The sequence below is a fragment of the Carassius auratus genome, chromosome 47 (assembly GCF_003368295.1).
Source record: "Carassius auratus strain Wakin chromosome 47, ASM336829v1, whole genome shotgun sequence".
Taxonomy (NCBI): domain Eukaryota; kingdom Metazoa; phylum Chordata; class Actinopteri; order Cypriniformes; family Cyprinidae; genus Carassius; species Carassius auratus.
In genome coordinates, this window is record NC_039289.1 from 14956702 (window position 1) to 14983635 (window position 26934).

Below are 26934 nucleotides of genomic sequence, written 5' to 3' on the forward strand. Positions count from 1 at the left end.
ATTATTTCTTGTGATGATAGTCACATATAAAATGTTTTACAACAAGAATAATACAGTTTTATCATTATTATTAAATCTCTCAGTTACCACGTAATATATAAAGATTGCAATAAAAAGCAAGAAAAAATACACAAAATAGTATTTGTAATGCAATTTATGTTTTTATTACTATTATTATTATTATTATTATTATTATTATTATTATTAAACAACTTACTGAACATTACAATCAGTTTTAACAATTAAGTCCACATACACAAGACAAACAGCATTTAAGAGAAGAGAGAAGGAAAGATAATAATAATAATAATAATAATAATAATAATAATAATAATAATAATAATAAAACAACTCAAATCTTCCAAAAATTCCTCATTTTTGTTTATGAATGTAATTTTACCTTGAAAAATGTAAAACTTAACGACACACAATCATTTTGGCTTTTGTGTGAATGAATGCTAATAGCATCTTTTAAAGAGAGCATGTAATTAACATTTATTTGAACAATTAAAAAGGCACTTACATCAGACCAAAATCTAAAAGACAAATCACAATTATGAGACAAGTCTTCCTCATGTGCGTTACAGAAAACACAACTATTGTGAAAGTCCATGAGAGAGAGAGCTACTTCACATGGGCACATTGTGTAATGTGTTTTCAAATAGACCTCTTTAACTTTTGTTCAAAATACAACATTTGTAAGGATTTGACCAGGCCGCTTTCCAAAAGATTTTATGTTTTGATTGTAAATTTTGTTTATGTCATCATAACAAGAAGTAGTAAATATTTAAATGCAATCGACTATTAACTATTACATTATTAATTAGAGTGCATCAACAGCTTGCTGATAGGGAACGGGAAAGTTGTAAAACCGCATCAAGCCTTCATAAGACACAATGACACACTTTACAAGTTTGCACTGAACAGATCCATTATAACACAATACCTACAGTTCATTCGGAGCGCGCACGTGACGTCACAGAGCGCGAGGCCGTGGATCTGGTCAGTAGAGGGCGGTCATGATGAAGAAGAACCATGTTATTTATTTGAGACTAGAGACTAGTTGATATTCTTTAGTATGCTTACTTATGCGGCTGTTTTAAATAAAGTTGGTTATAATGCATTCGCTGATTTGAAGAGAGTGAAAGTACCCTGTGAGGGACCTCTCCACACACCTTCCTGAGCCCCACAGAGCCCACCCTCCCAAACACTCCCACCGGAGCCAGAAACACGACTCCTGCCCAGCGCTGCCTCAAACACACGCTCAGAGACACTCTTTGTCTCCATTTCGGGGAGATTTCTGCTAAATTCAGCATGGAGCTCCTGACACATCCGACCAAACCGGTTCCGCTCTAACAAGTGTGAACTCCTGCGAGACAGACTCGCTTCGAGGAAACTGGATCTTAGCGTTTATACAGCCTACGATTGCAGTGTTTGTACACACGTGAACTTTTGAGCCTTTCATTTATACAAGTCGCCTTTATCGACTTCAACCATGGCTTTGTGGAGGAGAGGACGCGAGCGCAGACTTCCCAACGCCGAGCGTGTTTTCCTAGCGTTGACGCTGATCGCCGAAGGTAAGAACGCGACGCATCGCTCCTCCGCGAGCGTGCACATCTGCTACAAACTACAACACGTCTGTAGTTCTTGCGTGGGTCAGGAACTTTTTATTTGCATAAATAGTTTAGACGTAGATGTGCATGAAACCATAAACCAACGCGAGGTTTAGTTGCGCGAGACTCGTATCTGGATCGAATCCCGATTTAGAGGAGTTTGATGTGAGTTTGCACACACTTTCCAGTCATTGTGTAGCAAATGGTAGACTTAAGTGCTTATATATATATATATATATATATATATATATATATATATATATATATATATATATATATATATATATTCCAATGTGTTACCTCTGAACTAAAAGATACTCATGTTTGTATATGAATGAATCGATCCACGCTCTTTTTCCTGAAATTCGAGTAGGTACAGTAAGGAGGCCTGCAAATAACATTTGCATAATAGTCTGTAAAAGGAGACCAAGAAATGAGAAATGGGTCTGTCTTTTTAGCTATACTAGATAGGGTGCATGCAGTGCATGTTTGTAGGCGCCTAAGTGAACTTCATGAAGTAAAACACGAGCTGAATATCAATTGCATCTACTTAGACTCCTTGAATAATAATTCGACTTCGCTTTGGTCAAGTCAAGTACAAGTTTATCTGTTTAAAAATTCCAGAGGAAAAAAAGATATGCTAAGTAAATTAAAAGCCAAGGTATGATATATATATATATAAAGTCCTCTGTGTGAGTCTGGACTCCACAAAGGTTCCTCTGCAGCCTCCTCCAGGAGTGAACAATCACATCTGTGTGGCCTTTAATGAAATATGCATGTCCTGAGCTGGAGGTTTGGGGAGGTGTAACATCTTCTCTTTGGAGGACCATTAAAAGTGGTGCTTGCTGTTTCTGAGGAGTGACCCATAGCTGAAAGAGTTTTCTGTTTGGATCTCGTGACTAACTGAACCCAGGAGACGTGGCCACAGGAGTGTCCATGTGTGTCTTTCCTGAAAAAACTAAACAAGAAGATATGCTTACATGTTTCCAGTGTAATTTGGAACCAGTCTAAGGGAAAGTCATGGCCTAATGGTTAGAGATTCAGACTCGTAATCTAAAGGTTGTGAGTTCGAGTCCCGATCTGGCAGGGATTGTAGGTTGGGGGAGTGAATGTACAGCGCTCTCAATACCACGACATCACTTTCATCTAGATTCGTTTTCGTTTTTTAGATCTTGCATATATAAGTCTTGCTACTTGGACAGAACTCCAGTTTTAAAATCCTGAGGGATTTCTGAAGTCTTTTTGATGTCCCACAGGGACCAACTTTATTGGTTTGACTCCAACTATGCTTTCTAAAAAGGTCTACTGTTAATTTTGTGCTATATTGGAACACAGCCAAAGTTCCCATTAGGATTCTTTGATTATACTCTTAAAACTAATAGTGTTGAATACGGGTTCTGCACAGTGAAGAACCATTTTTGGTTCCCACATAAGCTTTCAGTGATAATTTCCTAAAATATTTTTTTTTAATAATCTTAATTTTAATAATCAACAAAAAACGTTCTACTATAAAGAACCTTTTGTAGTTTCATGAATGTTTAAGGTTCTTCATGGAACCATTGACAACAAAAAAGAACGTTTTTAGGAGTGTAGCAGAAATTCTGTGTTTGACTGTTAGAGATCGCTTTGTTGTTGTGGGAGTGCGGGACGGCCCCGGGCCCATGGAAGAACTGCATTTGCATGAAGACTTTAAAGATAAAAGGTGGAGGGTAGAGAGGTTTCACAGGTACTTGAGGGCACATCTCCTGTCTTTAATATGCTAATCACAGACAGTCTGGGAAGAGATCCCCCCCCGCTGTGACCCTGTGACTATCAGAGTATTCGGTTATGTTTTAGGTATATCATCACAGATGCTGTGTTTCACTGGATTAGATGATTTTACATAACATATCTGATATTCTCGTTTGTTTTGTTGTTGTGATCATATTATCATAATCATTCACTTCATGGTCTTTTTAAATGTTAGTCTGACAGGAAAAAAGGGGAAACAATGTCTCATTAATTATAAATGAGAAGACTTGAGACCTTGTATTGTAATTTTGTCTGAGTTTTATAGTTTTATGTTTTTGTGTGTTTTTGTCAGAATCGACTTGAAGGATTTAACCAAACACAGCTCTTTAAGCGAATTGATCTTTGCTCAGAAATATTCACAAGACTTCTGTTGTTGCTCTGTAGTTTAGAGTAGTTTGGCTCTCGCTGCTGGACTTTTGGCCATAATTACTTTTATATTTTTGGCGTTTCGTAGTCTCTCATGCAGAGAAGGACTGTATAATGCATTATTTTTAAAGTTAAACTACTAAAATGAACACACAATGAACATATCCTAGTCAAACTTCAACTTCAAAATGTGTTGGACTATTAGATTTTTTACTTTTTAATTAAGAATATTTTCTTGGCAATATTCTCTTGGGTTCTTGTAATGCAAAATAATCACCCAGTTTAGATGCAATGTTTATTTAAATCAGACTAGATTAGGGTGAATTCAGTACTTATAATTATAAACTAATTGTATGCATACTTAACACATTTACAGTTTAAGTAGTAGCCTGTTCAGCTGTTGATATTATTGTTTTGATTACATTTGTGTTATTGAGAAGGTTTAATTCAAAATGTCCTTAATGTCTTTAAAGTGGGCTTTGTTCTCTTTCCGCCAAATGTCTTGTTTTGTGGAGGTGGAGATTGTTTTCAAGGGACCTTTTGTTTTTAAATGAATGATTGATGATGTTTTCTTGTTAAAGCATGACTGCATACTTAAAGTAAACGTCAGGTCAAGATGGCATTGCCACCTGTTGCCAATTATCGAATCAGTTTTTGTTTTTGAGAGCTGTTTTGTTTTATCAAGTGGAAGAGAAGAGCTGAACTCCACACTTTTGGCTCTGTAACATTCGGCTGCTGACACTCTGAGAAGACACTCTTCACAGTTCAGCGTCTGAGGCTGGTTTTGAATGTAAAACGCCACTATTGTTGAGATCACACAGGTCTTCAAGGAAGTTCACACTTGCTGAGGAGGTGAAGACTTTTGTGATGTCACTCATTGTCATTTGTTTGCAAGGTGAAAAAGATCTTACCAGTTTATAGAATCCTAGTAAAACCATCAACACTATGATATAACACCGTTTTTGATGAGAAGTGCTCCTGCATCACCTTGAATAAACTCGGTGGAGGCCATGTCAAGCATGTCTCGACTGGTGTGATTCTGATTAAACTTCTCCGTATCCCCAGTGTTTGGCGTCCGGCCACAGTGAATCAGATGGGGGCAGCTGACAGCGTGCCTGTTTGATCTCTTTCTTAATTAACTTCTGGAACAGCAGCCTCTGAGATGCCTTAAAGCCGCTCTGAACGGCTCTGATCAAATGCTGAGGTCTTGGCCTAAAAAGCAGGGACGCGTTTATCTTTGAGCCGGTTTCAGAAACGTGAGCCCGGCTGGCTTTTATCATAATCTTGCGCTTGTGTTCCCATGAGATTAGATAGCTCTGTTTAAAATGTAAAAATTCTGAAAATGATCGAATGTTTGGTAATTATGATTAGAACTGACGCTGAAAAAAGAATAGAATAATCAAAGTCAGTAAAAAATGATAAATGTATAAATTGAATGTAAAGCTTGTTTTATTCGAGCTGTTGATGAGGTAAGTTTTTTTTAGTGAAGCTTGGAATTCAAGTTTTTGGATTTTTCTTGGTATTGTTGCACATTTTATTAAATTTTACTCTGTTTACTGGTTTGACATTGCAGAAGTTGAAAAATTGGACGTAACTTTTCAAGGTCACCAAGTGATTTTATCTCACTCATAGAGGTGTTTAAAATGGTAATTCATCTGAAGTAGTGTAAATGAGAATGAATTAAGTCTTTACCTGCCGTCTCCATCCGTCCGCCCAACACCCAATCACAGAAGCAGCCGTCTCCTCTGCTGTAAAGCATTCGAGTCGAGGGTTACGCCAAGGCTTAGCCAGGTTTCTCCAGTGGTCTGCTAAAGGTTTTCACAAGCTGTTCTTCAAAACCATAATTCCATCATCGGGGAACTTTGTTTGACCAGATGCAATTATCTGCTTGTGATGCATATGTGAAAGTTTCCATAAACCATATACGTAATAAGTTATAAAAATAAAACTGGTTTTCCTGATCCGCAGAATATTCATAGCTAATGTTCTGGATTTTGGATGAAAACAGTCATATTCCATACCAAAGTGTAAAAATAAAATACGGGAAAGAAATTACGGCATGTGTTTGCAGCCATTACAATTTCATGCAATTCTACAGAGTTTAATACAATATGACCGTTATTTTATTACAATTAAGCCAGTTTTCATGCATTAATGTGAAAACATGGTAACACTTTACATTAAAGTTCTATATTAATGAACTTTCATATGTTATCTTATATTAGCAATGAGCAAGACATTTGTTACTGTATTAATCTTTGTTAGCGTTAGTTGAAAAAAACAACAACTCTTCACACATTACAAATAACATAATCAGATTACTCTTTCAAGGAACTACTAAAGTAATGTATTAATCTTACATTTTTAATGCAATTTTTGAGTGACTTTTTCAGATAAGTAATGCACATTACTTTTTCCCATTTATTTATTGTGAAAGGGTCTTTACAGCTGCCAAAAATATAAGTTGTGGTTTCTTTGTGATAAAAAACCAAATAAGCAAGCTCAGCCCAGGTGACAAAAAGTACAGCAAAAGTAACGTAACTCACTTTCCATAAAAAGTCACGAAATAAAGCAGTTACTTTTTCATGAATAATGTAATGCATTACTTGTTAAAGTAATTTCCCCAGTACTGTGTGTGTGTGTGTATATGTTATTTTTTATTTATTTAGTGCTTACATTAGGTTTTAGGCTAGAAGATGGAGGGGTTTGAGTGTGGGTGAAGTGGACTGGTGAATTCTGGCGAGCTCTTGGGAGCGCGAGTAGTTCTTGTTAGCTCTGATAGGAGAATGAGAGCGATTACAAGAAGTGCATGTGCTTTACGTTACATTGGCTGGCCCTTCCCCCATCCTGTATTTAGCTGCATTCCCCTCCTTCCCCCCAGATGATATTTAATGAGGAAAATGTGTGTGTATTCCTCAGATGGTGCCGTGTGCTGCTTTCTCCCCTCTTATGCACAGGAGCAAATCTTCAGATCAATAATGAACGGGACTTCAGGATCATTTAGGTCATGTTTAATCCAGAAGTTTGTTTAGTTTGACATTCAGAACGGAAAAAAACATTTTCTTTCATCCTCTAGCTCTGGAGTTGTGGTTTATTTTAGCGTTTGGCTGTTTGTTGTAGTGTGTCTCGTGTGATAAACCAGATCTGTTAGTATTAGGGCTCCATGGCGTCTCCTGAATCACTCGTCACACGCTCCTGTTGTTTAGAGTTTGAGTGTGTGAATGTCTCCTCGTGCTCCTGTAATGTCAGAGAATGGCTAATGGCGTCATGTTCACGGTCTCATACGGCAAACACGTGGAGGTCACAGGGGGCTGCGGGACGTCCTGTAGTATCTGACCCCCAGGACGGGACCACATCCCCTGAACAAGTGCTTAGTCATGAACTTGGACTCAAATTAAACACACATGTTCTATCTATCTATCTATCTATCTATCTATCTATCTATCTATCTATCTATCTATATATATATATATATATATATATATATATACACACATTACAAATGCTATATGTGCAACTTCTGTTCAGTTTATTTTGCAAGTGTGATGAACAGCGATAAATGGACGGACGCTGAAGTGCAGGCACTTGTAGCAAATGTAGCACTGCCAGTTGTTGATGGAGGCTCTTAGTCCTCCTTTCTGTTCTTTCAGTCGCTTTATTTAAATGTAGACATTTCATGTTCATTATTGTGAAACCTGTGTGACACAACAAAAACACAGCTCCGATCACAGCGTCCTCCATCCTCCTGTTGTTAACGTTGTTCTTCTTTGTTTATGTTGTTGAACGCCGCACACAAATGACATCGCTGTCGACCGGTTTACATCACGTCCCAGGACACACTGTCGGTGCGAATGCAACACTTTAAATGGTACTGGGAAATAGTTCACGCAAAATTGTCCCTCCGTCCATCTGTCTAAAGGTATAAAAAAAAAAATTATTGGTTTTACGTGATGCACTTTAAATATTAGATTTGTTTTCCTCTTTCTTTATTATGGACATCTTTATATGCCACTGAGCCTTCAGAATACAGGCTGCTCCACGAGTTGTCCACACAATGCCTATAAACGCGGTGTTTGTTATTTCCAGGGCTCTGCTGGTTTGAACCCCGGCGACCCCCCCCCCCCCCCAAGCTCACCACCCATCATCACTCATGTAAACACAGAGGAGCCTGAGCTTTTCTTCTGGCCCTGCTAATGACGGAAGGTGTTGGGTTTCCACAAGTGTGGAGGCTCACTTTGACCCTTCAGACCTCCCTGTGAAGAGCAGTGAACAGTGAATGGAGCACAATACAAACTGTGTCACGGGTTTCACGCTCCAAACGCTGTCACTGTCCTCGAATCAGAATGAAAAAGAAAGACCTCATTAAAAGAATTAAAATCCGGACCATTCTTGGCCATTAGTTGCAGTTTGGCCCAATATTTTAAGTGTTTTAACAATTCATTCAATGCTAATGTAAGGAAAGATTTCCATCATTGATCTGTTTTGAGAAAATTTGTCTCATTGTCTCGACTTGAAATCCCGTTTAAACTCTTTTAATATGCACTCTCAATATAGTTTGTCCAGTAAATAATTGCACATAAGCAAATTCCTGTTGTGACACTCCCTCAATACCAAATGGGCATGATGTGTGCTAATGCTCTGAAATCGAATTCCTCTGTGGTCCCTTCCGGCTGTTTGGTGGACCCCACCCCGTCCTTCAGCCGGCACTGCTCCTCCATCTGGTTGCATGTTATGATCCTAACAGTGGCAGCTGTTGAGCCGCGTCAGGGGACGATATGACGACTGTGATGCGAGAACAGCTGCACAAACAGCTTCCCTCCTGCATGAAAGGAGTCTTCCACCTATTCAACTGATGATGGAGCGTCTTGCAGATCTCCCTGCTTTGGGGTCAAAGGCGGGACGTTTTAGGGCTAACATGCATTTGCGTCTAGTTTCCCTCATGGAGAGAAACCACTAAACGCCAAATACTAGTTATGCCTGAAGCTAGATCTTGTGGTTAGATGTTTGTGATCAATGCTAAAATGTTCCTTTTCATCAATTCTGTGACTATTGATAGGAAAATATGTACATATTAAAAACATAATTCATTTATTTTACTGATAGACCATTGTTTATTTGTTTATTAGATGTTATTTGGCCATTATTTGAGGTTTAACTATCAGCTAGTGGCAGTTTCTAGATCTTCTGACCACATAACAGATGCACGATTATTCATTAAAAGATAAAACCTTTCGAAAGTAATTGGCGCTTCAAATTCAGTTTGTGTTGATTGCATTGTTTCACAAGTTTGTTTTCACAGGTGGCGACAAGTGACTATTAAAAAGTGTCTTAGTCATTGAATCATTCATTCAAGGGATTTGTCGAAAGCACTGCTTCATTCAGTAATGAGACAAGTGAAGTATTTGAGAACGAGACATTGAATCATACTGTATATAGAGGTCAGAATGGCAGGAGAATCGTGATCTCTATTTGAAACAAAAATCCTGATTCTCAATTTATCCAGAATGACAGTATTCTATGTTTTGGCAAATTGGTTGCGAATTTGTCGATTGTCATATGTTTATGGCTTACAGAGGGTTAAGTTTAGGGGTGAGGTGCACCTTTATTATTAGCTCTATCAAATCATATAAATTCATATGAAGTCACCAACTTGTTAAATAGGGTGTTTTCTCTTGGGATTTGGATAGGGCACAATTCATGCTGTTATCATATATTAACTAACATTTGATGTAAAATAAATATTCTTATATTACTATCACTTTACTATCATTTCATCAGTGTTATTTTGACTATTGTTGGCATCGGCCACTGACAAACTTATTGCTCAATTACATGTCATTTTATTTTACGTCTAAAGGGGTGTTGACATTTCACCAAACATTCACAATGAAAGTCACGTCACATTGCAGGTCATTTCAGTCAGTAGTTTAGCAGATTTCCTGAAGAGTTCAAGCTGCTCGTGCAAACTGCTTTGTTTTCTGTTTATGTGGCTACAATGAAACCTTTTTGGTACAAAATCCTGCTTCACGCGATGCAACTGTATATAATATGTGAATTATATGAGTATGTGACCATTGCACCTCGCAACATTTTTGCTTCAGTGTCAGCGAAAAAGTCTAAAACATTATCTCATGAATTTTAAGTGTCCGTTTCTTTCCCCTGCTATTTTTCGTGGGCTGACCCTCAGCGCTCACGTTTCCAAACAGGCCGTTCTCATGCTTTCAGCTCAGATTAACAACCCAATTAAAGGGCTTGTGTTTTAAGAGGACAGGTGGAGTTCATCAGGTGGCTCTCTTCATGTGTCGCTCCTCTACTTTACTGTCTCAACATCTGTGGGTGGCGTGTCTAAAATTACCGTACGGTCTCAGTCCACCACCCTAATGGGCTTTGTTTCATATGTAGGACTTATAAATCAACGGCTCTTTCAAACTCATCCTCCCTAGCATACCGGCTGTGCTTTTAGTTGCGCCTTACGTAATCAGACTCAAGTCAAGTACTCATTATTAGATTATATTACATTTATAATGTTTAGAATCAAATTAAAGTTCATTTTTATGGATTACATGGTTACATATTTTTTCCTTGCTTTTTTATATTATTAATGTACTTTTATTAGTAAGTTTAATCAAAAAGTAGTCAGAATGCATGACCTAAATTGAATAACCCGGACTGCATTACTAACTACAGTTTTCATCATGTTATCTGTAATCAGTAATGGATTTCCGTTTGTAAGGAATCTACCCAGCGTTGAGACAGAATTGGTGTCTAGAATGGAAATTCGACTCCCTCGGGTCTCTCTGGAGTACTTTATTGTGATCCGAAAATGGCGCGTTCGGCTGAACTGTGGGACGGTGTTTATTTAGTGTTGATGACTGTACATTATCCCTCACTTGTTTAATTGGAAAAGCCGTCATGACTCTGATACTGGCTGATTAGTGGTTTTCTGATTTTCCAGCGGCGTAGCTATTGGAGTTCGACCGCAGAAGCGACTTATAAAGTTCAGCTCCGAGACGATCCCGGCATTAAAGGCCCATTGTGAAGGTGGTACAAAAATTAACCGTGGTTTTAATATAGTAAAAGTGTAGTTTTACTACAGACACCATGGTTACACTGTGGTTTGCAAAACCATGGTCCATTTGTGGCTGCCATGGTTTAATTACAGTTACCATTTTGGGGGTTTTATTTGTGCTTGTGAGGATGACTGACATTTGCTGAGATTTTGGTTCTTAAGGTAGGCTAGTGTATGTTTTATGTCTACAAAGTTGTCAGAAACTGACTGTTGCTGCCGAATGTCTAGGTCCATCCAGTATCTTGAGGTTTGTGTGTTGAAGGAAGCCAGTTTGAACAGAGTTTGATAGTGTTGGAGCACAACCCGTGCTCTTTGGAGAGGTTTTGTGAGCAAGCCTAGTATGTACATAAGTTTATATGTTCTTCAACCAATCAGGTTCCTCTCCTGGTTCTCTCCTGGCTTGTTAGTTGTAGAGATGGCATGAATGGAATCTTTGTCCCCAAAAAATTCAAATTCCTCCACAGGAATCCAGGAAGTGGAGAGCAGCTTCAGCCAGGCTAGCGCTCCTGCCCCAAAACATCCTGTTCTCATCAGGGCCAATGAAAGTCATGTGGGTATTGGTGTTTTGGCTTTTCAGAACTTAAATAATTGTCAGCAAATAAACACAACATGGATAAATGGTTTAATTTAAAACTCTGGACACCCTTATTTGGACATGAATTGATGCTTATTACAAATAAAAATGTATTTTGATGAGAGTTCTGCTTTTAAAATTAATGGTAAATTTTTGGCATGTAACCTCTCTCATCGAGTGTCTTCTGTCCCATTTTTGTTTGGCTGATTTGATTATTAGCGCTTACCTGAACAGTGTAGTGCTCTAGGTTTAATTTGCCGTCTTTTACCAGAAAATGTCAGAATTGTGCACAGATCCTGTTTGTGAGTTAAACCTCTCTGCAATCGCTGGAAAATCATTGTGCTTTTGGTTTGGTCACTGTCTGCACTCCCATTGGATAATTTATGCCTCATATCAATGCTCATTTGCATAAATTTGAGCTAAAGTTTATGCTTAAGTAACATAAAAAAATATATATATATTTTACAAATTGTCAGAATGATTTTATGAGTCAAGTATGGCTGCATGATTTGGCCAAAAAATGATATAGCAGGTATTGTGTCATAAATATGATGCTTTATACGGTGATTATGATATTTGTGCTTCGATATTCAGATGCTGTTGTTTTTTTTTTTATCACAAACTAACAAGTGGTCCCTTTTGTCTCCTAATTAATTACTGTTGTTTTTGGACCCTAATATTATATAATAATAATAATAATGATAATAAAATAAAAGTATCGTATCCGGTACACTAGTAATCATAACCTGACTTTGATTAAAAGTTTAGAAATGTAAATTTGTTGAAATTTTTGTAATTTTGTTATGCATTTGTCATTAGTGTCAGTTTTAGTTTCATTTTAGTACATTTTAGAACTAAATAAAATAAAACAATAATAATTATAACTTTTTTTTTCTTTTTTGATATTTTAATATATTTCAGTTAACTATAATAACCCAGCGTAGACACAGTGTGAGTCTCTTGTGGTTTGAACTGTAGATATCTTCCCATCGTTTTAACCATGCACTTGTACTGTAATCTACATTTGGAGTTTCTTTATCCTGCGTTATTTAAAGCGTTTGATTGTGGCCGGTCACGGTCAGTGGGATTGTGTCTTGATGGTCAGCGCAGCTGTGTGGCTGGTGTTGAGTGGTGACTTAATTCTGCCTTATGGTCATACGGGCGCTAACGGACAAGGTCTTCTGGTCACGCAGAGCCGCAGATAGACTGTTTCTCTGACCAGGCCTGAGATGGGAGAATGTGCATAAGGAGGGATATACATCTGTGTTTATTTGTGTTAGTGGTTTGTTTTCCTGTGTATTAGTGAGGCTTTGTGGCAGGACTGAGCTGCTACAGATGGAGGAACACATCAGTGCCTGGCTCTAGGCTACTTTGCTGTGGCCTTCAGTTTGTAAAAGCAAACAACAGTTTATTAAAAAAAAAAGTATTGGAGTGGATGGAATGAGATCTTGTGTAGGAATGAATTTTAAAACGTAGTTCATTAGAAAGAAAGCATCTAAACAAAAGTCTTCTCCAGTGAATGCTTTGAAACCTTCAAGTACCCTTACCCCAAAGGCTTCGACTGTAACTGAGGGACAAGATGAAATCTATTGTAATGAATGTCTTGAATGTTGTCCATAGAGATGAACTTGCATTGAGTTCAGGATATTTCTGTAATGCTGTAGTAGTAAGGTAGTTCTCCACAAAGCTAGTAAACGTCAGCTGTTATGTATAATGTCTGGAGAAGCTGACCGATTTAGCTGTTTAAGGACAATAGAGATCTCATAGTGTCAGGCTCATGGAGAAAGTAAGAAGATCTTGTATCCTGGAGACTTGCTTGTACCGACATGCTTCTGACCTCAGAATACAGACGTAATGACTGCTGTCTGCATGAGGGGAAACAATGAGACCGTTTACATGTAGTATTTGGTGATTAGCTTTTGTCAAGAGTTCTGTGGGTGTGCATGCTTTGCTGGCGTAATCATAACCACATAAATAAAAAACACAAAAGATTTCTTAGCCACTGGTAAAGACTACAAATATTTGTCTTATAATGTTTGGTGTCTGTCAATCATTCCAAATTAAATGACTACTTTTTAAATAGTTTTGACAAAACTCAATCACACTTAGTCACACTGATTGAAATATGATAATCTTGTACGAAAGTGATATAGAAATACAAAGAGCAAGAAAATGCATTCGCTGTTATTAACACCATAAAGTCCATTAAAAACTCGGGTTCATTGAGAAATTGCAGTGGGTTTGTAAGTTTAATGAAACTCTAACAATTAAAACATAAAAATATCAAATGAAAGTAAATCATTTAAGAAACAACAATCAAAATAAAACACTTAGTAAAAAACCTGAACTATTTGTTTAGCTGCATGTCATGTGTTACTTAATTATTAACTTCTTACCTTAAAATCTCAGATCTTAACCTGACGTAATCCATGTAATCAGTCACTACCCAGCTCTGCTGATGGGAGAGGAACCCAAGACACAGAGTATGCTGACCATATAAAACTGTGCAACATTTTGAACATCACTAATGAAATTGAGTAGGCTACACCTGGACCTGAAGATCAATGCATGACCAGGTCTTAAGCTTAATCTACTGACACAGGTGCAGGTGGAGATGACAGCAGCAGATGGATGTGAAAAACTGGGTTTAATAGGCTGATGTGACATTGACATCATGCCAAAGTGAATTAAAGACAAGTTATCTTGGTCCTGACAGGTGCAACCTTTCTTTACCTCCTCAAACGTTCAGCTACACTCATGAAACAGCTCTTTATGGGTCAAACTCAGTCACTGATATCAGCTGTCTATTGAGCGTGTTTTACTCTGCTCGGTGGGGAATCTGGGCTTCATTTCCCATTCCCAGTGCATGCTGGTCCTCTCCCAGCACGAGCTGTGCTCGCTGGAGCGGGACTGACTACTGTCTGTCTGTCTGCCTGAATGGACAGTCTTCAGAGCCTCGCTCAGTGGGGTAGAGAAAGGGCAGAGGTGCCAAAGATTAGACCCTGTAGATGCCTGTCATTCACAAGGCCGCCTCTTTCATGTTGAGATGTAAAAGTTGGCACGCTGGAATGCTGTTTTTACAGCAGTGATATAAAACGATAATTTGCGTTTGAAGATCTTTTCTGGTGTTTTTGTCAGCAAGCAAGCATGAACCTTAGTATTGTTCACAAGTGTCTCCCTGACTAAACCAATCAGTTGCATCTGATTTTATATAACCCAGGAACTGGGTACTCTTTATGTTAAATAAGCTATGTGCTCAGTGTACTTCTGAACAGCCTTTGTTGATTGATTCTGTAGTAAGTTTTTTGGCTTTGAAAGGTTTCATTCAATTATATTGCTACTAGTGTTCCTGTAGCTCAATTGGTAAAGCACCGCGCCATCAAGTGCTAGGTTGGGGGTTCGATTCCCCGGGAACACATGATAAGTAAAAATTGATAGCCTGAATGCACTGTAAGTCACTTTGGATAAAAGCGTCTGTTAATTTAATTTAATTTAATTTAGTCCTGCAACTGATCAGTCTCAATTTAGCCAACTATTTGTTTGTGATAGACCTGGGCAACATTTTTATAAAAAAATACCATAATATCTGACTACATCATCCAAAAACTGCATTCCCCCTCTAAAAACACATTATCAACCTAATAGCAACATCCTGGCAACCTTCAACATCATCATGCAAGCACATAGGAACTTCCAACACAAGCTCTCATTAGCAACTCATTATAACATCCTATCAATCCACACTATGAAATAATGTTGTCCAAATGAATTAAGGTAATGTTAATTACCACTTTTTGCACTCTTGGTCCATGATGTATCATACAGGTATTCATGTACTCGTCTTGCATGCTTAACTTCAGTAAACTGTATTTCAGTAGAATACAATTCAGGTCTTTTTTTCATGCTATAGCCACACTTTGATCTAAAGAAGCCAGTGCCAATAGTTTTACTCAAATACATAATGGTTAAGTTTATTGTTTGAGTCTGAGAGACTGGTCAGCGATAAAAGGTCCATTTCTCGTCTCGTCTAGTGGGGCTGGGTCTGTCTGTCTGAAGCACACCTGGGCACCTGGCCTTGGTTCCAGCTGGATGAAAACAAAGAACGAACTGAGAGTCTGAGGGAGGCGTGAGGGGGTGTTCTGCTTTTTCTCAAAGCTACATTCCTTCACCTGCATTTCAGCATTTTACTAATCAAGATCACAAGTTGTCCGTCTGGACCTGTAAGCGCTGGCACTGATCTGCTAGATTAGATCTTTAGGTTATCTTTCCTCATGCCTGTGCTTTGTTTTCTTCTCCTAACAGTGATCCTGGTGCAAGCCGCCTCATTCTCTTTCACCAAGGAGCCAAAATCCCAGGATGCCTTGCATGGGCGCAGTGCCATTCTGCGGTGTGAAGTAAATGACCCTCAAGGTGTCATCTACTCCTGGAAACACAACGGTGAGAAGGTCACTAATTCAGAGAGACGATTCCTGGAAGGAGGCAACCTGAAATTCACCGCCATTGACCGAACGCTTGACTCGGGACACTTCCAGTGCTTTGCCTCAAAGAACAGCACTGGTGAAGAATACCAAACTGGGGAAGCCTCGTTCAACATCAAATGTGAGTGTAGGCTCAAAATATCCCCTCTCTTTGAGTCTGAACAAGTCAAACTCCTGGTGTTTGCTAGAGGTTGATCTATATGGGTTTTTCACTGGCCGATTCTGATGCCGATATTTAGAAATCAGGGCAAAACAATATAAAACTGCATTTAATTTTGAAGCGTGAAGCACTCATTTTATTCAACAAAATACAATCCTTTTGGAAAACCTATTTGTGGCAGTCAGTTTTGATATAGTGATGAGCTGTCACAAATAACTTGATTTATAGGAAACACCGGACACTGCTATAAGTCAAATGGCTATAGTGATAACAAAAATAAAAGATTTCACACATATTACTCAGCCTGCTGCTCCTAACTGCTTAAGTGAAAACGTCGTGGAGGATATTGTCAGACCTACACACACATTTCACAAGGAAAGATAACGTGCATGTTATAATCAGCCCAGAAGTTTTGTCTGAATTGAACGTGTTTTTACTTTCACTTGCGAATGACTTGTTGCACCTATGAATATGATAACTTGCCGGCATCAATTGTAATAGGGTAAATGCAATTCCACTTTCGAGATGGGCTGTGTTGCCTTTGCCATTAGCTGAAGCTGTGTGTGAACAAGACTCTGCTGCAGAGTGTGAGAACTCCTCAGAGGGAGTACCACAACAACGCTTAGCTGCCAGTGCACCTGCCTATAAATCAGCCTAATTTGCAGCACAATCGACCAATGCAGATTTATTTAAAAAATGCCAAAAATTGTCTGATTAATTGGCTGGCCGATCAATCAGTCAACCTCTAGCCCATTGGCTCTTCCTAACCAACTTTACCCCCATTGCGACTACAGCAAGCTAAACAACGCCCGCGTGAGAGAAGGTTATTTTGAGCCAGCAGTGGAAGCCAGACAAAGCACTCCTTTCTGCCCAATGCCAAGATTAATAGGTTGAAATGCAGTGTCCGGCTGCTTGTGTCAGATAAAAGTTAAGGTCAGCTGAACTGAGTGGCCTATTTTCGCGGTGGGCACAAAGCATGACCAGATTGTGAATGGGGGAGTTTGTTTTTGACAATGAGCGCAGAGGGTTTCAACAAGGGGGTTCAACAAGCCATCTCCTGATCATCAAACTGTTAGTCTTTAACATGTCTGTCTTACAGGGTTGGAAAGTGGCATGGTGAGTCTGAAGAGTCCAGAATCAGAGGCAGAGATTCAGAGCTCCTCTCAAGTGGTACTACGGTGCAACATAGACGGACACCCACGGTGAGGAATCGCATGTCTGATTCCTAGCCTTCGATAAGAAGCATGCTATGGATTGGGTGCATTTAGCTACACCAGCTCATTTTCACCTCATTGAGTATTGCAGTTCATAATGCAGAGCACCTTGTGTTCTTGTCATGAACGTCAAGGTATACTTCACATTCCAGATTTTGCTCTGTCTGTCACAAAATAGTATACTCTAGATCAGTGGTGTCCAATCCTTCTCCACGGAGACCCACGTGCTGCAGATTTTAGCTCCAGCCAGCTCTAACACACTGATCTGGAAGTTCCTAGTGAGCCTGAAGACTTTAATTAGCTGGTTCAGGACAGTGGCCCTCCAGAAACAGGTTTGGACACCCTAGCTCTAGATGGATACCTAATGGACCTTTTTGCTTTTGTCTGTGGACAAGTATGGGGTGATTTTGGACTATGGACTAGGAAAGAATTGGACAATGCTGATGTCTGTGCCAGAGTGAAATGTGAACAATGGACTTACACTTTCTGTTTAAGGCACGGGTGCCCAACTCTGCTCCTGAATGGTCACTATACTGCAAAGTTCAGATCCAGTCCTAATTAATCATATATGAATGAGCTAATCAAGTCATTCCAGATTACTAGAAACTTCCAGGCTGGTGTGTTGGGACAGGTTGCAGATACATTCTGCAGGACAGTGGCTCTCCACAAGCAGGTTTTGACACCTTTTGCTTAAGGGCTATGCAATGTTTATCTAGCTACCCGAATAACAACACACACACTTGCAATGCGTTGAACAAACACTCGCATCTGCCATGCCCGAATAACTCTAATATTCCCAAATTCTGTGCTTACATACTTATTCATATAGCAACGATTTTTTACAATGTACCAACAAATTGTATGGAGAAAGGGATTGTGATCATCTTTGCACTGATTTGCAATCCACTTGTGGCTTTTTGCCCCCTCACTGATTCATTGGTTGTTGGTCATTGTTGCTGTACCTTTCTTGATGGAGACTGCAAGTTAGAAATTAATCAGAGCATCTTTGATTAATTGGAGCACACTATAATCTAGACATTTATATAATCTTAAGTAGCCAACCCTACCTTCCTGAAGACTTCAGGTCCAACTCTGCTCCAGCACACCTTCCTGTTATTTTCAAGTAACCCTGAGCACCTTGATTAGCTAGTTCAGGTTTCTTTGATTGGGGTAAACCAGCGGTGGGCAACTCTGGCCCCTTCGAGATCTACTAGGTGTTTCTCAATGTCAAAGAAGGATCCAATGAAGCTAGTATTTCGAGGATGCTACGTCATCGACATCCGTCGAAGGACTGTTCCAATGTTGAGGATCCTCTGAATTTAAACCAAGGACTGAGTCCTTCGTTCGGAAAATATGCCATACACAGGAAAGGATGCATATGTGTATCCTTCGCGCTCTCAAATCACCCACAATCCTATGCGCGCAGCTTTGCTATCTTGTTCAAAAATTTAAAAATGTCGAACGTTAGCGGAGTCGGAGCATTAACGGTTTTTATTTACGTTTCCAAACATTTGTTATAACTGTAGTAAATATAAGTAAAGTTAAACATTTAAATGCCAGTACAAATTACTACCATATTGATATTGTAAATTATACAAATACAAATGGTTAACTGAACCGGACCTGTCATTTTACAATTGTTAGCTTGGTTGTGCCATCGGCATTTCTTTTATAAATAACTAGTTAAGTTGTCCAAAGTAATTTAACGATACCATTCACAGCGTTATTCAAACAGACCTTTTCACTGACGTAATGACGCAGTTACGTGCACTTGCTAGCCTGTATCATTGACGTGTTCTCCGAATGCTAAAGAGGAGTCTCGCCTAGCCTCTGAAGGAAGTGGCTTGGAAGGACCAGTCCTGCCAAGGAAGTATCCTTGACATTGAGAAACGCCTACTGTCCTGCAGAGTTCAGCTCCAACCCTAATCAAACACTCCTGATCCAGCTAATCAAGGTCTTCAGGATCTCTAGAAAGTTACAGGTAGGTGAGTTTGATCAGAGTTGGAGGAAAACTGGACCTTGAGGGCCCTGAGCTAAACTCTGCAGGCCCCTGATCTAAAGAAAGCTTTCATACAGTTTTCTCTGCTATAGTAACCCTGCTCTTGACTCTACAGGCCAACCAGTCGCTGGCACAAAGATGGAACACCACTATCAGAGAAGAACTACAAAATCAACAACAAAAACAGAACGCTTACACTGCCAAATGTCAGTCCTGACGACAACGGGGCCTACTACTGCTGTGCCAAAAATACAGTGGGCAGTGTCTGCAGCAGTGACAACTTCACCCTCAACATCATAGGTTTGTGTGTTTGTACTATTGTGTTTCTTTGGTAATCAAGTCTTATGTTCCTGTTACGTAATAAATGGTCTCGGTCTCTCTGTAGATAAGAGTTTCCCTCAACCGGTGGTGAAGCCAGAAGATTTGGTTGTAATGAGGAACGAAGAAGCACTTTTCCACTGTCAGTTCACGGCTGAACCACAGCCTACCGTTGAGTGGTACTATGAGAACGAGCAGGTGCTCAACAAGAGCCGGTACTAACCTTTAATTCAGTTCGAGTGTAATTAGAAGAAATGAGTGCACTTCTTTATAAAGTTCGAAAGAGTTTCATTTGTGCGATTTGAATATTGCAACGTTAGAATCTTGTGACTTAACTGAGGACCGAACAGTTGGATTTTGGAAGTTAAAATCCCATTCATTTGCTCTATCAGAAATGTATCTTTTAGTGACAAATTCATTTAAAGTTATCTTTAACCTGCGAATTAGCACACATTTTACCATTGACCTCTATCTTTTCTACAGCATCTTCATCCTGAGCAATGGATCTCTGTACATCACTCAGGTGAAGCAGAGAAACACCGGCCTGTATAAATGTATGGCTCAAGGGCCCCGTGGCCCCCCCGTGTCTCTCGAGGCCTCACTGCGAATTGCAGGTAACAATCTCAGTTCATGTGCAGTTAGACATGCAGTGATGTAGGAGCTACTTTTACTTTGTTTTCTTTAACCTAGTCTTGAAAGGTTTTTCAAAATGTAATGAAACCAGTATGAATACAAAGAGTACATTTCATCACAAAGTATTTTGTCAATCTTTAGTACGCTACCTGCATATAAATCAACTTAAACCTTAAATATATGAATTAAAATCCACAAAGCTCCTATTCATGGAGTCTTAAATGGATTCATTGAGGTATAAAATCGTTAAGTGAATATGGAAGCAGACTAAGAATTGTTAAATTCCCTTCTGTTCATCCCTAACAAAGATTGCACTGCATCTCACTCTTACTGTCTGAATCGAGGTCTGGTGTGGGTATCACTGACAGGTGAACTCTGGGCTCCTGATGAAGTCGATTTACTGAGTGATTATCTGCGGTGAAGCTCATCTAATCACTTTCTGTTTACAGCATCTGCTTGGGTGCAGTTACAGGACAGAGCAGCTTACACAGCTCAAATGTCATTGTTTAGAGTGAAGAATGGACTGTTTGGAGCCCTTCTCAGATACCTCACATTCCACGCTTCCACGCTTCACTCTCAAACCTGTTTCTTGTCACCTTTTCTCCTCAGAAATCGAGGACATGATGCCTAAACAGTCCCGAGTGTTCCCTGCAGACTCTCTGGAGCAGGTGACATGTCGGGCGCCCCACGGACACCCCAAGCCAGAGGTTTGGTGGGAACATGCGGGACAGCGAGTTCCAGCCGAGGGCCGAGTGTACCAGGACGGACTAAACCTGATTTTCAGCCCTACTCGTGGTGAAGATTCAGGAACCTACACCTGTTTTGCACAAAACAAGGCTGGACAGAGGACACAAGAGTTAGCTGTCACTGTCGCAAGTAAGTCTTCGGCCAGAAATGTGTGAATGCAAGTGCATGTCCTGTGGTGCATAACGTGTGCTCAAGGCAGTGACAGAGATTCCTCCAAATATCTATGAAGTAACTTATTTGCTTAGTTGTTCAGTCTTCTGCTATGACTGAAAGGCTTTTCTGTCTGGAGTTTATGCTAATACTTAGAATGCAACACGGATGTAACACATTTCAGAACAATGCAAAAAAAAAAGCTTGTGTTCCCAGAAGCATTTAATTTGCATACTCCTCTAGTAGCATGTGTTTCGGGCCCTATTGTCCTCTACTGAAATGTCTCTCATTCCATTTCCCTTCATTATGACTAGAGCCCGACCCAGATATCATTTTGCTGATATTATTGGCCAATATGAGCCTGTTGCCGATATATCGGTATTGGCGATAATACTGCCTATACTAAAAAAAATTAAAATAATTTTTTTTACAGAACATGTAACACAGATAAAATGCTTTAAATGGTGTAACTACTTAGTTTGTCCAGCAGAACACATGCCATTGTTTTTTACTTTGATTAAACCCTTTAAAGCTTAAGTCTATGGAAAACCTTTGAAACTTTGAATGACTGGGATGGGATGATTCCCCGATTCGCTCGGTGCATCGGCATAAAAAGTTAATGATGCAATGCTTCTGTTTAAAAATTGTTGCATTTGTATCGCAATGCATTGTTTCTGATGCATTTGCATCGGTAAAAAACTATATTAATATATAATTATTAGTGGATGCACTATATTTTTATTTTTTAGAAAGTGACCAATTATCTGTGACATATTTTACACTGAACAAAATTATAAACACAACACTTTTGTTTTTGCCCCCATTTTTCATGAGCTGAACTCTAAGATCTAAGACTTTTTCTATGTACACAAAAGTCCTATTACTCTCAAATATTGTTCACAAATCTGTCTAAATCTGTGTTAGTGAGCAATTCTCCTTTGTCAAGGCATTTGCTGTCAGGAGTGGGCGAGGTATGCGAGAGCAACGAGCACTGCTGTGCGTGTTTGCACTAAACCGACTGAACGCAATCGAATAGTTGAGTAATAATTCTGAATAAAATATAAATATTGCTAAAATATTTGTTGTTGGACATTAAATGTGCCTTTTGCAGAAATTTTAAACCTACATATGTGTATTTTTATGATAACAGTACCTATTGTAATGGGTAAATCAAATGTAAGCTAGTACAGTACTAAATACTAAGCTCATATGAGTTAATGTGTGTTTCTTATACCAGTTAAAATAGTCATTTTCTTTATCTATTTTTCTTTTTAATTCAGTGATTTTAACTTTTAATTTAGTTATTTTAATGCTTTAAACAATTTTAGATTATGTTCTGCTATCTGTTCTTCAAACTGTAAAAGGTACAGCTGTCATAAAGTCGGAGAGAAAGGAAGGATGGCTACTCACTGTAAAAAAAATAATTTAAAAAAGTCAGATATTAGTATGTGAGAGAGTGGCAATATCATTACATTCCTATTGGACAGTGTTTGCTTTATGGAACCAAATCATTTGACAATAAGTTAGACTATTTAAATTTCAATGGAATAAAGTTTAATGGAATTAAATTTAACAAAAAAAATAATAAACTTCAACATTACTCTTCAGTGCACTGATGTCAGACTCATTTTGGATTGTAAAGTTTATTGTTAAATGCCCTGCCTCCATATCTCTGTCACGTCATTAAAAATGTTTGATCTCCACATCTGAGTGATCACAGCAAAAATATTTTATTTATATACTGTATTCTATATATAGCCCAGTCAAATGCTTGTGCACATGAATGAGAAAGTTTCCAAACCTTTGACTGGTACTTTACTATAATATACTAAAGGTTAATTAAATGGATCATAGTTGATCCGTGATCTGTACGGACCAAGCCCCATGGTTTGGCATGCATGTGATCTGCAGATTTATTGCAAAATTTAACCATAATAGAGTATAAGTTTATAATTTGTTCATAATTACACACGCAATTGAATTTCAAACATTTTAAGTGAAAAAAGGCTAACTTGATTCATTACTCGTGCTCTGTTCTCTAGGCACACAGCCGCACACTCATTCCTCTTCTGAATCCTCTGAACACACACATACAGATGCTGGTCATATAATTAGAATATCATCAAAAAGTTGTTTTATTTTACTAATTCCATTCAAAAAGTGAAACTTGTATATTATATGCATTCATTACACACAGACTGATATATTTCAAATTGTGAATATTGTGAAAAGGTTCAATATTGAAGACACCTGGTGCCACACTCTAATCAGCTAATTAACTCAAAACACCTGCAAAGCCTTTGAATGGTCTCTCAGTCTAGTTCTGTAGGATACACAATCATGGGGAAGACTGCTGACCTGACAGTTGTCCAAAAGACGACCATTGACACCTGTAGGGTAAGACCCAAAAGGTCATTGCTAAAGAGGCTGGCTGTTCACAGAGCTCTGTGTCCAAGCACATTAATAGAGAGGCGAAGGGAAGGAAAAGATGTGGTAGAAAAAAATAGTACAAGCAATAGGGATAACCGCACCCTGGAGAGGATTGTGAAACAAAACCCATTCAAAAATGTGGGGGAGATTCACAAAGAGTGGACTGCAGCTGGAGTCAGTGCTTCAAGAAGCATTACACACAGACGTATGCAAGACATGGGTTTCAGCTTCACATTCCTTGTGTCAAGAGACTCTTGAACAACAGACAGCGTCAGAAGTGTCTCGCTTCAAAAAGGACTGGACTGCTGCTGAGTGCTCCACAGTTATGTTCTCTGATTAAAGTAAATTTTGCATTTCCTTTGGAAATCAGGGTCCCAGAGTCTGGAGAAAGAGAGGAGAGGTGCACAATCCACGTTTCTTGAGGTCCAGTGTAAAGTTTCCACAGTCAGTGTGATGTTTTGGGGTGTCATGTTATCTGCTGGTGTTGGTCCACTGTGTTTTCTGAGGTCCAAGGTCAACGCAGCTATATACCAGGAAGTTTTAGAGCACTTCATGCTTCCTGCTGCTGACCAACTTTATGGAGATGCAGATTTTATTTTCCAAAAGGACTTGGCACCTGCACACAGTGCCAAAGCTACCAGTACCTGGTTTAAGGACCATGGTATCCCTGTTCTTAATCGGCCAGCAAACTCACCTGACCTTAACTCCATAGACAATCTACGAGGTATTGTGAAGAGGAAGATTTGATATGCCAGACCCAACAATGCAGAAAAGCTGAAGGCCGCTATCAGAGCAACCTGGGCTCTGTTATGCTGTTATGTTGTATTTCTTCCTCAATTCCCTGTCTTCCTGTTCTGTCTACCCCATTGTATGTATGTTATGTATGTATGGACAGGTTGATGGCTAATTTCGCTGGTACTTGTGACTAGTGACAATAAAGGGCTACTACTACTACTACTCTGATAACACCTGAGCAGTTCCACAGACTGATCGACCCCATACCACGCAGCATTACTGCAGTAATTCAGGCAAAAGGAGCCCAACTAAGTATTGAGTGCTGTACATGCTCATACTTTTCATGTTCATACTTTTCAGTCGGCCAAAATTTCTAAAAATCCTTTCTTTGTATTGGTATTAAGTTATTTTCACATTTTCTGAGATACTGAATTTGGGATTTTCCTTAGTTGTCAGTTATAATCATCAAAATTAAAATAAACATTTGAAATATATCAGTCTGTGTGTAATGAATGAATATAATATACAAGTTTCACTTTTTGAATGGAATTAATGAAATAAACCAACTTTTTGATGATATTCTAATTATATGACCAGCACCTATAGAAATAAAATTATGACAAAATACTCATCTCGACAATCATTCAGGTATATGCAGTCAGCTATGTCACAACTGAATGAAAACAGCTGAGAAAGAAATGGAATGTGAAGTTTATCATCAGATCCGTGCATCAGTTCTTAAAGAGACTGCAGCATATAAATACTGCTGTTATCATTAATGATCATTAAAGAACAAAACAGCTGTGATAAAGATCTATATTTAATTTATACAGTAAACACTATGCAGTGTTATTTTCCCTAATTATTGCGTTTCTGTATTTGAATACTACCAACCTTATTTTATTTGTAACATATTGTGTTGCCACTTTCATATTGCTGTTCACTCAGCGGTTGATGTGGTTTATACACAGGAAATGCTCCAGCACAGCCACTGCATGTTATTTTTAAAGATTCACTTGTGTAAAACACCCTAAATTGTATTAATTTAATTTATTACCATTATTTTGCTAATAAACATCTAAATAAATACAACTTTTTGAAAATTCATTATTAATTATCGCCGCAAGCGATTGCAATTGGAGTATAGTTCTGTGCATAAATACTAACTGCATAGATAAACAGCACTGTCAGTAGGAATTTCATAATCTAGAAGGACAAAAACATTATTAATAATTTTGATATAACATTCCAGTTGAGAAAATGCAATAAAATACGATGTTTTGTTTGTTATATTCCAGAGAATATTATTCAGTGAATTAACATTATCCAGTTAATTATTCTTGACTCTGTAGCTATTGAACAGCTTATAAGCCTACTAAAACTGTAGTTTAAAATCAAGTTGATATGACTCCTGTCCTTTATTTTCTCCATTTGAAAACATTAGACATTCTACAATTATTTTGCATTTTGCTAATATTAGTGTTGTTTCTGTTGATGTTTTTTTTTTACTTTTAAAAAACATGACTGAAAGAGGAAAAACCAAAGTGAAGTATGTTCTTACTTCACACAGTCATTTATTTACTTTATAACTGTTATAATTGGTTCCGCATATCGGCCATCAGGCACATAAGCATGCAGATAATTGGTATCGGTATCGGTTATACAAAATATATATCGGTCAATCACTACTAATTATGACCCATACTGTATTAATTAAAGTCCTGTAGGTGATCTATAACAGTAAGAAAGTCAGGGTTTTAAATACGTTACTATTCTCAGTCTAACAACTTCCCTTAGAGACTTGTCAGCTGAAGTAACCATTTTTTTTTTTTTTTTTAGCTGTGATTTTTAGTGTGATGCAACAGGGTTTCAGAGCAGTAGCCTTGGTGTCAAAATGTTTAATGGAAAAATTAAAGGAGAGAAACAGCAGTAGTATTAATGTTATTATTAATATATTGCACTTTTGACCTACTTTTGAAATTAATCTGGCCTATTTTATTGAGATCAGTCTGCACCGCACTGTCCTGTTGTACCGTAACCAGTCATTCTTAATTTGTCCTTCCTGTCCAATTCAGTACTGTACTGTATGGCTGCAGCATACTTTGAAATTATTGAAATATCACAGATGTAAATATCACAATATCCATATCACAATGGCATGCAATATCTAAATCATTTTAATGAGCTACATGCTAGCAGAGTCTAAAATCATGCTAGCAATGTGGTAAAACTTGCCAGCAATGTCCTGAAGCATGCTAGCATTATATATCAATCTAAGTTAGATTTACCTGCAAAAATAATAGGAGCTGGGTGTTGCTAAGTGAACTGACTTCCCTCAAAAGCCCTTTTCACACTGCACGTTGATCCCGGAAAATTGCCGGATTCCCTTCTGTGTGAACATAAAGACATCCCGGGATTGAATCCAGGTTCATTTCCGGTTACATTGCAGGGTTCAGTCCCGGAACGAGTTCTGTGTGAACAAAAGCTGGAACCAATGCCGTAAAGGGTGTGTCTTAGTGATGACACACGTTATTGGGTGACTCTTTTACCAGGTGTTTTGAAGGCAGATCAACATTCGCGGCGTTCGTTCCTCACTATCTGCGCTGAAACTGAGATTGTTCGCAGTTCAAGTTAGTGTTAATGTGCCTGACGTTTAA

At 38.5% G+C, this 26934-nt stretch overlaps 1 protein-coding gene across 1 annotated transcript in view; it reads left to right on the forward strand.

Annotated features, from left to right (window-relative positions):
• The first annotated feature begins 1199 nt into the window (after positions 1-1199).
• LOC113065207 (inactive tyrosine-protein kinase 7-like) overlaps positions 1200-26934 on the forward strand; it is a 39771-nt gene continuing 14036 nt past the window's right edge. Inside the window, exons 1-7 of the mRNA XM_026236465.1 lie at positions 1200-1577; positions 15716-16012; positions 17151-17253; positions 19380-19564; positions 19650-19797; positions 20066-20196; positions 20825-21091. Of these exons, the coding sequence (XP_026092250.1) occupies positions 1496-1577; positions 15716-16012; positions 17151-17253; positions 19380-19564; positions 19650-19797; positions 20066-20196; positions 20825-21091 (1213 nt within the window). The 5' untranslated portion in view covers positions 1200-1495. The remainder of the gene's footprint in view (positions 1578-15715; positions 16013-17150; positions 17254-19379; positions 19565-19649; positions 19798-20065; positions 20197-20824; positions 21092-26934) is intronic.